General features: G+C 43.0%; 7 protein-coding genes across 7 annotated transcripts; 2 read left to right on the plus strand and 5 right to left on the minus strand.

The window, feature by feature from the left end:
* Positions 1 to 314: 314 nt before the first annotated feature.
* EAE98_010209 (uncharacterized protein) lies at positions 315 to 897 on the minus strand (the record flags this gene model as incomplete). The annotated part of the gene is made up of 2 exons (XM_038957830.1): positions 315 to 863; positions 889 to 897. The coding sequence occupies 2 exons, from the start codon at positions 895 to 897 to the stop codon at positions 315 to 317; spliced, it is 558 nt and encodes a 185-aa protein (XP_038805842.1).
* An 820-nt stretch (positions 898 to 1,717) lies between these two features.
* EAE98_010210 (uncharacterized protein) lies at positions 1,718 to 2,818 on the minus strand (the record flags this gene model as incomplete). The annotated part of the gene is made up of 1 exon (XM_038957831.1): positions 1,718 to 2,818. The coding sequence occupies one exon, from the start codon at positions 2,816 to 2,818 to the stop codon at positions 1,718 to 1,720; it is 1,101 nt and encodes a 366-aa protein (XP_038805843.1).
* A 309-nt stretch (positions 2,819 to 3,127) lies between these two features.
* On the minus strand, positions 3,128 to 3,337 carry EAE98_010211 (uncharacterized protein; the record flags this gene model as incomplete). Its single annotated transcript, XM_038957832.1, has 1 exon — positions 3,128 to 3,337. One exon carries the CDS (start codon positions 3,335 to 3,337, stop codon positions 3,128 to 3,130), a length of 210 nt encoding a protein of 69 aa, XP_038805844.1.
* A 1,040-nt stretch (positions 3,338 to 4,377) lies between these two features.
* On the plus strand, positions 4,378 to 5,487 carry EAE98_010212 (uncharacterized protein; the record flags this gene model as incomplete). The annotated part of the gene is made up of 3 exons (XM_038957833.1): positions 4,378 to 4,464; positions 4,530 to 5,113; positions 5,172 to 5,487. The coding sequence occupies 3 exons, from the start codon at positions 4,378 to 4,380 to the stop codon at positions 5,485 to 5,487; spliced, it is 987 nt and encodes a 328-aa protein (XP_038805845.1).
* A 1,185-nt stretch (positions 5,488 to 6,672) lies between these two features.
* Positions 6,673 to 7,251, plus strand: EAE98_010213 (uncharacterized protein; the record flags this gene model as incomplete). The annotated part of the gene is made up of 1 exon (XM_038957834.1): positions 6,673 to 7,251. One exon carries the CDS (start codon positions 6,673 to 6,675, stop codon positions 7,249 to 7,251), a length of 579 nt encoding a protein of 192 aa, XP_038805846.1.
* A 1,045-nt stretch (positions 7,252 to 8,296) lies between these two features.
* On the minus strand, positions 8,297 to 9,465 carry EAE98_010214 (uncharacterized protein; the record flags this gene model as incomplete). The annotated part of the gene is made up of 2 exons (XM_038957835.1): positions 8,297 to 8,839; positions 8,893 to 9,465. 2 exons carry the CDS (start codon positions 9,463 to 9,465, stop codon positions 8,297 to 8,299), a joined length of 1,116 nt encoding a protein of 371 aa, XP_038805847.1.
* Positions 9,466 to 10,117: 652 nt separating this feature from the next.
* On the minus strand, positions 10,118 to 10,985 carry EAE98_010215 (uncharacterized protein; the record flags this gene model as incomplete). Its single annotated transcript, XM_038957836.1, has 3 exons — positions 10,118 to 10,312; positions 10,367 to 10,864; positions 10,917 to 10,985. The coding sequence occupies 3 exons, from the start codon at positions 10,983 to 10,985 to the stop codon at positions 10,118 to 10,120; spliced, it is 762 nt and encodes a 253-aa protein (XP_038805848.1).
* Positions 10,986 to 11,327: the final 342 nt, after the last annotated feature.

Genomic DNA, 11,327 nt, shown 5'->3' on the forward strand with positions numbered 1-11,327 from the left:
CTTAACATTGCCTTGGTGTAGAATAAAGCATTAGTATATTCACTTCTGATCGAGGTAATGACCTAAGTGCTTCTATTGCTTCGCCTCACCAGTTCCCTTTCAAAAGAGGTCATCACCAATATTCGAAGAGTTGCTGAGATTGTGGCTAGGATTATTGCAACGGCGATCACCAGATCGATTCTAGACCAGAAGTTAAAGATATCCGATCTGCTGTCTCTACCTACACCAATACCTGTAAGACGATGGCAGATTCATGAGAAAGAAGCCCTTATTGCTTATTTAACCTTCAGCCGCCTTCCTAGCTTGCGGATTTTCTACTTCAAAGACTTCGAATTCGCTACTTCAGGCACTATGAACTCGTCTCGACCCATATTCGACTCAACAGATGCAACTTGCAACGCTTGAAGCCGATCTTCAACTTCCCTAGAGAGTTTTGAGAGAGGCCCTTGGACAATAGTGTATCTAGATAATGCTCGATTATACATCTCCCTTGCTACGTCTTTCCGGTCAGTCTGCGAGAAGAGGTCTCCAAAGACAAACATAGTGTTCAATGCCGGTAGATAAGATAAGACGAGTACAGGGCCAAGAGCGTTCTCATAACCTTCCAGCGCTCGAAGATACATCTTCTCTGCCTCTGCTAGCTTGCCTTGGCTAGAATAGAGATTGCCTAGATTGTTGACTGTATTGAGTGTTGATATATGGTTTGGTCCAAGTATCTTCTCCCTGCCTTTCAGTGCTCGAAGAGACATTATCTCCGCCTGTGCTAGCTTGCCTTGGTTATAGTAGAGAACGCCTAGATTGTGAACTATACCGAGTGTTGATGTATGGTCTGGTCCCAATGCTTTCTCAGCGCTCGAAGCCACCTCTTCTCTGCCTCTGTTAGCTTACCTTGGTCATAGTAGAGGGCGCCTAGATTGTGAACTGTATCGAGTGTTGATGGATAATTTGATCCGAGCGCTTTTTCATGGCCTTCCGACGCTCAAAGATACATCGTCTCTGTCTTTGCTAGATTGTCTTGGTTAGAGTAAAGAACACCCAATTTAAAGATGGTCGAAATCGCCGAAAAAGGAACTACCTACTTTCGCATAGATCACTTTTTTTCCCAGAGAACATCGGAAAGCGGGACTGCCCGGCAAACCGACATCCAGCCACAAACGCTGCTGTGGCAGGCCGAGAGGTTCTCCTCGCCCGAACCCAGATTTTAATGAATGGGTTCGTTAGTAGCATTACAAGTCTATGTACAAACTTAGGAACGTCGCTTTGAATTAGAAAATATTGAAATGAAAAGTTTAAAATTTTGACTGACATCGGAAAGATTTTTGTAAATGTATCCTGTGACCTCTGTGAGATTTAGACATGGCGAATTTGATCCATCTCGAAAAGCTTTTGTCGTGATGTGAGATTCACCGAGTCAAATGATTAGGTTCGACTCACAAAAGAAGGGCGGAATAGGATCATGAGAATACAAAGTTTTCCATGGTAATTGTCAACTCAGCTGTGCTTCTGGTACCAATGAATCTGTCATCACTACTATTGATCCATCTACATGCCACGATATTCCACTATAGAACTACCGCAACCCATTGTTAACCCATCCATTGATTACTGTCTATCATCACCAACATGCCTGCTATCAACTCAATGTCGGCTCTTACTCGCAGTGATAAACAAAAGTCCGTCAGTCAATCTACGTCTCGTATTATATCCTCACAATGCATCATCTCCATCTTGCCTTATTAGCTGCATCATACGCATGCTGATTGTGATTCGTCCACTCGTGTAAAATCCCACTCCCTGTAAATATGTCTTCCTCCGAGACCTTTCGCCCAGTAAATTCCACAGTTCCTGGATCCCCATCGTGTGTGCCCCAGACACCGTTGACTCTTTTACCGCCGCACGAGAATGTCATTGTGTAAGAACGTGAATCAGAGCCGAGTTGAATGATGTCCTGACAATCTTTGCCTCTCCATCGATAGAGTCTTGTATTATCCGCAGTCCATGGATCGAATTGCTGATTGAGAAGATACTCGTTTCGATCGGCAGAGTTGCGTCCACGAGCAAACCGGATTATACCCTTGAATTCCCCAAGGTTGAAACGGCCGAAGACTTGCCGGGCTTGTCCGCGTGGTGCAGAGAAGATGTCAAAGGTGTATGGTTCCGATTGACCGTAGTTTGAAGACATAGTTTTGCATTCCAATTCCCAGTGTCCGGTGATATCCCATGGTCCATCGTTAAGTTCCTCGTCGGAATCATCAACATCGTTGTCGTATTCTTCAGAATCTTTATCTGCCTCGGCACCATCTTCTCCCTCGTCATCTTCTCCCTCGTCATCTTCTCCCTCCTCATCTTCTCCCTCGTCATCTTCTCCCTCCTCATCTTCTCCCTCGCCATTGTCTTCTTCCTCATTGTCTTCCAAAGGTTCTTCATCAGAATCCTCATCTTCTTCCCGGTCACCCTCTTCCACGTGTCGAGCCTGTCGAGCTTGGTGTTCTGGCTCCTCATTTTCACGATCCTTCTTGCGATAGGCCCTCATCATTTTCTGAATGCCTTGCTTGACCATGGTATCCGGTTGAACGGTATTAGAATTAACCAGACGTTGCTTGAGAGCCTTGATATCGTTTCCTCTTGGTGAAAAGCCTCGAAATGCGAGTTGAGCCTTCCAGAACTCAACAGGTCTGTTACGATTGTCATCGCCAAGACATAGCTCTATGAACTTGTGTCCAAAATACGTAACGTTCTCGCCGTCATAGAGGTATTCGAGGTTATTAATGGTTGTTTTAAGAACTTTCCGACCCTCTGGGTCATGCCTTGCCTCCATGTTGATTTGGGGGTGAGTATCAAAATGCACGCTGATGGTGCTCGAAAGAATGTTTTCCGGGATGCTCGAAGAGTACAAGAGCGTAGGCGTCCTCAGATTCTCGGAGATTTTATGTTTTTAGCTACCGTAATAATTCGATAGATTTTGTGAATACCCGTAATTCACCGTCAACGAAGTGTACGAACCAGCAAAGTATTATGGTTCATGGTTTTATGAGGGCGATGTAGTGCTTTCCACCAAGAGACCAGACAAGGAATTGAGGTCGAAAGCCCTTCAAAAAAGAGTGAACTATTCGATTTGAGAATATCTTCAAGGTTCCCCTCCGAGTTTGGAGATTCTTCTGGTCCCCGTGCCAGTACCAACAGTTCCATTTCCTTGAATGGGTGGCTTTAAGGTAGAAAGCTCGACTTCCATTTCTGTTATATGCTTTGAACGATGGAATAATTCTCGGGTTCCTTTAATCTTTCCTTGCAATCCTTTAAGTATAAAAGTAAAGACATGGTAGTCTGAATAAAGCATCTTCAATTACCTACTCTTTGGATGTGAATATTCGATGTGCTTTGCTTTGGATTGATTCAATGGATGACAGTGCTGTTATCTTAAAGCCGAAAGGAAGAGTAGCCAACACATGATCTTGGCGCTAAACCTCAATAGACGTTCCCCTCCAAATTCCCCTCATTCATGTGAAAATCATAAACGGAATTCAATAACTTAACCTCTTTGAACCCTCCTCTTCACGTTGAGTGAGGAATGATTTATGAGAAGAGTTTAGATCTCTTGTTTCTCATCGTGAATAAACATTCCTACAATCGATCATCTGAATCATGTTCTTCTTGGAACTCTCGGACCCATTTTCGAGTCAAACCAAGTCATCGCCATGAGATTCATCTTATCCAAATTCAATCAAATGAGTACCGATCAACATCACCACAACGTCAATGTCACCATGCCATTACATTCAAATCATCAAAAGCGTCAAAGTTGCTCGTTTCCGTGTTACTCCGAACGTTTCTTGACACCTTTACAAATACTTTCCTCATTGGTGCCCCTAATCTTTTCGATTTATCATGGGATCTGTCTCATCTCGTGTATATTATCACTTAGGGGAAACTGTGGAAAGGAACTTCCTTTAAGTGTTAGACGCGATTGTGCACTCGCGAATACCTGCGCTTAGGGGTCAAATTTGGAAAATTTGGGTGAGAGAAGTGTTAGAGAGTCCCGTAAGCTAATCTTGGAAGAGCCCACCGATTACTTTATGAAAAGAGGTAGAAGCGGTTGGAGAGAAATTTCTTTTTCTACAAATACCTCAACGTTTCCTTTTCTCTTTCTGTTCTCTTTCTATTGCATTTTAAATTCTCAAATTCTTAAATTCCATCTCTCGATTCACCCCCAAAAAGTGGTTAATACACATCTACCCCAAAAAGGTCCTATCACTACCTCCCCACCACTAACACTCCGCTATCGATAACTATCAAGAAACTTGAATCAACTAATTCGTACAAAACTAATAAACCAACAATAACCTCATCTTATTGTACATTACAACAAATCCCGTCAAAATGACTACCACATCAATGGTTCAACCAAAGTTCTTATCAAAGGCCGATCAACTTGGTGTCGTCGCTGTTGGATTCTCAGGTGGACAAGTAAGTTGCCCTCCCCTCTCTCTTCTGCTCCCTCTCAGAGCCACCAACTAATCTAATCAACACAGTGTAAACCGGGAGTTGATGCCGCACCCTCAGCACTTATCAAAAGTGGTCTTCTGGATCAACTCGAAGAGGAATTAGGATACAAACTTCACCATGATAACACTGTTCATTCTTACAAAGAGTTGATTCCTACCGAGGATCCAGATCACCGAAACATGAAGAACCCTCGCGGAGTCTCTGCAGTCACACAAAAGCTTTCTGAACAAGTTTACGAACATGCCAAGGAGGGTCGTTGTGTCTTGACTCTCGGTGGTGATCATTCTATTGCCATTGGCTCAGTATCCGGAACTGCGAAAGCAATTCGTGAACGTTTAGGAAGAGAAATGGCCTTGATCTGGGTTGACGCACATGCCGATATCAATACCCCAGAAACTTCGGGTTCTGGAAATGTTCACGGTATGCCCGTTGCATTCTTGACACGTCTCGCACGAGAAGAGAAGCCAGAGATCTTTGGGTGGTTGAAGGATGAGCATATGGTCAGCGTAAAGAAGATTGTTTACATCGGCTTGAGAGATGTTGATAGAGGAGAGAAGAAGATCCTCCGTGATAATGGAATTAAGGCATTCAGTATGCATGACATTGATAGGTTTGTGTTCCCGTCGCACTAATTCACTCTGTACGCGTTCACTAATATTCTATCACAGACATGGTATTGGCAGAGTTATGGAAATGGCACTCGGTCACATCGGCAACGATACCCCAATCCATCTCTCCTTCGATGTCGACGCTCTTGATCCTACATACGCTCCCTCAACTGGTACACCAGTTCGTGGAGGTTTGACCTTGCGAGAAGGCGATTATATTGCTGAATGTGTTCACGAGACTGGTTCTTTGATCGCTATGGATTTGGTGGAAGTCAACCCTACACTTGAACCTGGTGTCAATGATATTGGAGCACATGAAACTGTTAGAGCTGGATGCTCTTTGGTTAGATGTGCTTTGGGTGAGAGCTTGCTTTAAGTTGGTGTTTCGGATACTGGGAATGGATACTTGAAGAGACATTTGAAAGAATATACCCTTAGATCGAGGTTGACTATTTATACATTTGGTATTGGATTCCTTGGGTGGCCCTGAGATAATGGGACTTGATCTTTCATTTACGGTAATACTTCGCAACTCAGAAGGATAGAGGGGCAGGTGGATCACTTTACTTTCACATGCTTAAGAAGTCAAGATAGATGTACAAATCATCGACGAAATCAATACAAAAACATTTCAAAATTTCCCCGCTCTTGATTAGTTCACCGCCGATGATAAAACTCATTGTCGTCACCGATACAACTGCTACTAAAAATATAATCAATTCTCCGATCTCCAAGTCCCGAATCTCCAATGTTTTCCATACCGAGTACCCAAGTACTACCAGCCTCATAATTATTTTCTTAGGCTTTAGTGATGCGCTGTGCCTTGCACTTCATCCCAGCTTCCCAACCCCCCGCCAATACTAAGCGCCCAATTAACCTTACATTATTCACACCGCGAAAATGGGTGGTGTATTAATGCGCGTCGATATTCTAGTTTTTTTCTTCTTTTCTCTGAGCTTTTTCTTGCATTTCTCTATCATACATACTTCGAAAGTCATCATCTAAAGTTTCGCGACGATATCAATCAATCAAACTATCTCGGTACCAGCAAATATAGTAAGACAGGTACCAGCGGAAGATTTCTGAGCTGCACGTCCCCTTGGTTCGAGTACCTTGCAAGGTGCACTGATTTTCGAGTCTGAGTGGAACATAAACCGAATAAATTGAACGACAACACAACATTCATTCACCGGTATTATAACATACGAGGGGGATTGACGTGGACGAGCTTGGACGAGTTATCATACGAGATTTGTTCTCGAGACTGAGATTGGGTGTGGATATTTCTTTCGTGAGAGGGAAAGGAAAGGATATAAATAGGAAAGAGTCCTGGAATCGCAAGTTTTTGATAACGGTCGAGAACGAAAAGAAGGAATTCTTTGGAGAAGACACAATTGCGACTTCAAACTTGTGGATTGGATTCGCATAAAATTCAGAAACCAACTAGACGATAATCGAAGTACAAACAGAGAGTTACCAAAAGAGTGCTGGGAAATAGAAGAACTCGATTTGGCATAACTTTCTTCGACATAACCAATACTACCAACTAAACACCGCAAAAATGGTCTCAACACTCTCCTCATCCTCAAGCGGCATCCGCGATCGCTCCACCGTCCTCCTGACCCGCACTCGCACAAAATACCGCTGGCCGCCTCTTCAATTGAACTTCTGGATCCTCATGATGCTAATCGCTTCCTGCACCATCCTCGGTATCTCCGCCTACTTTGTCGCTGTCCAAAATCAGCTACATCTCCATGTCCCCTGGTATTTCTCATACTGGGTCGTCTCTGCTTCCCTCGGTGTCGTATTTCTACTTATTATGCTCTGGCTCATCTCGCAGCGTCAATTGCTTCCCGGTATCGTTATATTAGGGACTTTTATACTCTTTGTATTATGGCTAGTAGGATTGATTGTGTGGAGTATTGAACTCTGGGGTCCAACGGGAAACGTAAATGGAAACTGCAATTTGTATGTTACTGCAAATCCGCAGAGTGGCCCTTACTCGTCGACTTTGGCGTGGTTGATGCAGCACTCAATTTGTCAGAGCTGGATTGCGGCGTGGGCGTTTATGTTGATTGGGGTTGTCTTTTTGTTCTGGATGATGATTATGAGTTATCAGGTTTACAGAATGGATGATTAGGGGAGAGGCATGAAAGAGTTCGGGGTGCGAAGAATGATTTGTGATGATATCATGAGATGGAAACAGGGATGGGGAATCGGTGTGGGAAAATAGGTTATAGGGAACAAATATGTAGGATGGATCTACAAATGGGGGTTATTATACGACCAAGGGTACTAGCAGCTACATGCTAGATGGATGAGTTACGAGTGATGCATGGACACGGCGTTTCGGGAAATCGGGAGGAAGGAATCATCATTATCCTTATCAAATCCCATACTTTTCATTTTTATATGTAATGTACAAGTTGTGCATATGGGCTAAATTGGTGAAGCGAAATCATCTCAATAGGGGAAGTGGTAGCTTTGTCGCAAATCTCCTCGGCTAATTATAGTTGTTTTTCAAATTCCAGTTCTACATATTTGAAATAATGATTGTGTTGTTTTTCAATTAATGTTTCTCATCGTTCACTGGAACATCGAAACCTCGTGTCGTTTTGGGACCGGTTACGAATGTTAATTTATGTCTACATGCGAGACTACTGCATCATTAATACAGGTATGCTTTTCATCCACTCTACGCCGAGTCTAATTCATGTGATCATCGATCAAGATACTATATTTCAACTTTTCAACATGCTGGTCTATAGATAGTTTGACCAGGAAGTGGTATTGAAGTTAGTGGGAGGTAGAGTCATGATATAGAATGAGTGCTTCTAGAAGGGATATGCAATACACTAGCAGGAAAATATGTGATATCATCATCGAATGGTTGTGACATGAAGATAAATAAGCTGACTGCACTTTCGTATAAGAATTCCGCATTTAAAGCACTGTGTCCGAAAGGTAAGCTGTAGGCCAGCGGAACAAGAGAGGGATAACTATGTGTCTCTATCGTGCGGCAATGTAGATAGATCTGAGAATGGAGAGAATAGGTTGTCATGGTATCTCAGTAAATATTTGGAAGCCCCTTTTTCAATAACTTGGATTCAGAGAACAAGACCAGTAGTAACATTTTTGTTTCAATTGACGCTAACAAGGCAAAGAAGTCCATGGCAACCGCGATTTCAGTATTTTCCAGGAACTGTCATAGCCAAACGATCTAATACATATTTCCCCGCAGTAATAGGAGGATATTTGGAAGGATTCTCCTCACTTACACAAGACGGTAACGTCTCAACTATCTCATCATAATTAATCGAGAAAAATAGGGGTACCGAGTATCGCGTTTTTGCAGTCCTGTTAACAACCCTATGAATAGTACTTCTATAGAGTCCGTTTGTCCATCGCATCAAGAAATCACCAACATTGACTACGATTCCTCCTTCAACGGGCTCGGCAGCGACCCATTTCCCGTCCGGACTAAGAACCTCTAGACCGGGAGTTGAGTCTTGGAGGAGGAGAGTGAAACATTCGTAGTCTGAGTGAGCACCAAGACCAACTTCCTCTTCTTCGTTCGAGGTTGAAAGAGGTTTGGGGTTCGAATTTGGCTTGTACTTTATCAGTCGTGCAATTCCTCCGGGATGTGTGACTAGCGGATCAAAGTAATCTTCTGGAAGAGATAGAGACAAGGCAAATAGGCGGAATAGGTGTTTGCACAATTCCAAGATCTGTGAGACAGAATTAGACACATGAAAAATAAATCTTCGACAAGTCAGCGTACCCTTCCGTAATAGTCTGCAATGCCTTGATAGAAACCAGGAATTTCAGATTCATTAGGCCATTGATTTTTACCACCAGCAGTCGTACCATCAAGCTCGACGTATTTTCCGTCTCCACCTGTAGGATCCAAACCATACTCATAACCCCAATTGAAAGCCTCTTTTGTTTCTTTGGTTTGAAAATCATTCACAGATGAGTAACTAGCCGGTTCATATCCTCTGAATTGATCTGAATTCTTCATGTGAATTGCGTCCTTGGAGGATTGAGGTAGTTCACTGAAGAAACGTTCGCAAAGCTTGAATACTTCATCGCAAACATGCTGTGGGATTCCATGGCCTGTGATGTAGAAAAATCCAACATTCGCACATGCTTCGTTGATTTTCTTCGCAACCCCTTGACGGTCGGCTAAAGATGATGAGAATGAAGGGGTCAGATCGATAATTGGAAGTGATCGAAATGAAGAAGGGCCAGAGGTGTCCGCAAGACGAGATTGGAGATAATCTTGTATTTCCTGCGCAGCACGACGTGTGTTTTCAGTGGCAATATCTGCCGTTTGTACAGTAGTTGCAGCCATAGTATTGGAAATTCAATTGTCGCAATTGTTGATCTGGTTGGAGATGGGTTGCGCATAGTATTTCTACGACGACAAAGGTGGGGTACATCGTTATCGTATCCTTATCGAGAAGGTCATACAGGTTGTGACAAACAGGAACTGAACGACGGCAGGCACCGCTGCTTAGATTTTGTTCATGGTGGTTTCAGTCGCCAGGTCCAGGACGCAAAATAGCGACATTAATAAGAGTCAATATCTAGAAACTAATCAGGAACAAATACTTGCTGAAGGAATACCAGAATTCATCATATAGTTCGGTGAGGATGGAGAAGGTGTATGATAATGTGATAATGTTGAAGATGTGCAAAGCTAAAATTTCGGTAGCACAAGCAATTAGAGTTCCTTAGCCAGGGGTTTCATTATTAATAGTATCATTTTGTCCTTAGAGATCACTAGCTAACACCAACGCAAGAGGGCTGACCTACAAACTCAAATACAAATTCAAAGACTCCCCGAAACCCAATCAATGCACAAAGCATACACACATTTCGTGCCAAGGCCATTACCCTCTCGAAGTCTACAGATCTTGAAGATCAGAAGTCCAGTCCTCCCTCAAATTTCCCTTATTCGAACCATTACCCACTCTCAAACCACAGTCAAGCAAGCTCATTAATCATGCAAAAGGAAGTTCCTTCGGTACCCCGTAATCGTCACAACTTGAGAACCTCCAGGCTCCCTTCAACTTCGGAATGTATATCCACCTAAATATCAATCCCACAAACCATGGAAAGGGAGGGAATCTCGGTCCATGAATACCAGACTCATAAGTCACATCTGAATTCGTGATCAAGAACGGGACATCCCTCGTCTATCGATAAATTAGCCAAGTTTGAATTTCATGACCGAAGTTGAGGAATCATACTTTATCAGCATTTTTCTTCGAATGTTGAGCCATCGCCTTTCCACATTCTTCCCAATTGATCGACTCATCCTTTTCCAGGCCCACTAGAACGCCAATTTCATGATGTAAATGGCTCTCCAAATCCGGTCCAAAAGCATCAATCAATTCCCTCAATTTGAATCCATCAAAGGGCTTCGCATCATCTTTCACTCCCGAAACATAAAGATCGAAAGCAAACAAGCCCGGGAGAAATTTCTCATGCTCAGCATGATTATTAATGAAAACGTCATTTCTGGAACTTTGCTCATCGAGCAATCTGAAATAGACAGTTTCTTCAGCTGCATGGTGGGAATGAAGAATAGAAGACCATGCATCGCAAAATTTCATAAAATCTGCTATATCGACGGTCTCTTTCACATTGGGCGCTTGGATATAGATGCAGTTCAGACCTCTAAGAAGAATATTATGAAGCAAGGCCATTTCTGATGCATTGCGAGATGCTAAAGATTCGGGTTTGCCCTGTTGTTATGTGAGTTTTTGATATCGCTATCAAGCCGTTGGGTGCACATACATCTAATGATCCCCTCGGAGTTGAGAGCAGTTTGAAAGGGCTATCTGCCCATTTTTTTGTAAACTCCATTGCGAATGTGAAGATGATATTTTTCAAGATAAACCGAGTTCTTGTAGTTGTATAAATATACGGTTCCCCGCCCGGTCATACGATCTCAATCGATTCCGGTTGGCTTATCAATATTCCACATACCAGCTGATTTGTGGCGTGATGCAACCGAACAAAATCGCATGGTTGCGACAGCTTTGTCAAATTTCACTGGCTACCTTTAATCAGACTCCTCAACATAAAGAAGCAACTCGGTTTTCTGCCTTTTGGTTATTGAAAGCTCGATCACTGCTGTGAATGTTATGGCAAGGGGTGACTTGTGGACTTTCTATCACCTCTTGTTTCTTGAGCCATTCACGCTTT

Source organism: Botrytis deweyae, assembly GCF_014898535.1.
Source record: "Botrytis deweyae strain B1 chromosome Unknown BDEW_034, whole genome shotgun sequence".
NCBI lineage: Eukaryota > Fungi > Ascomycota > Leotiomycetes > Helotiales > Sclerotiniaceae > Botrytis > Botrytis deweyae.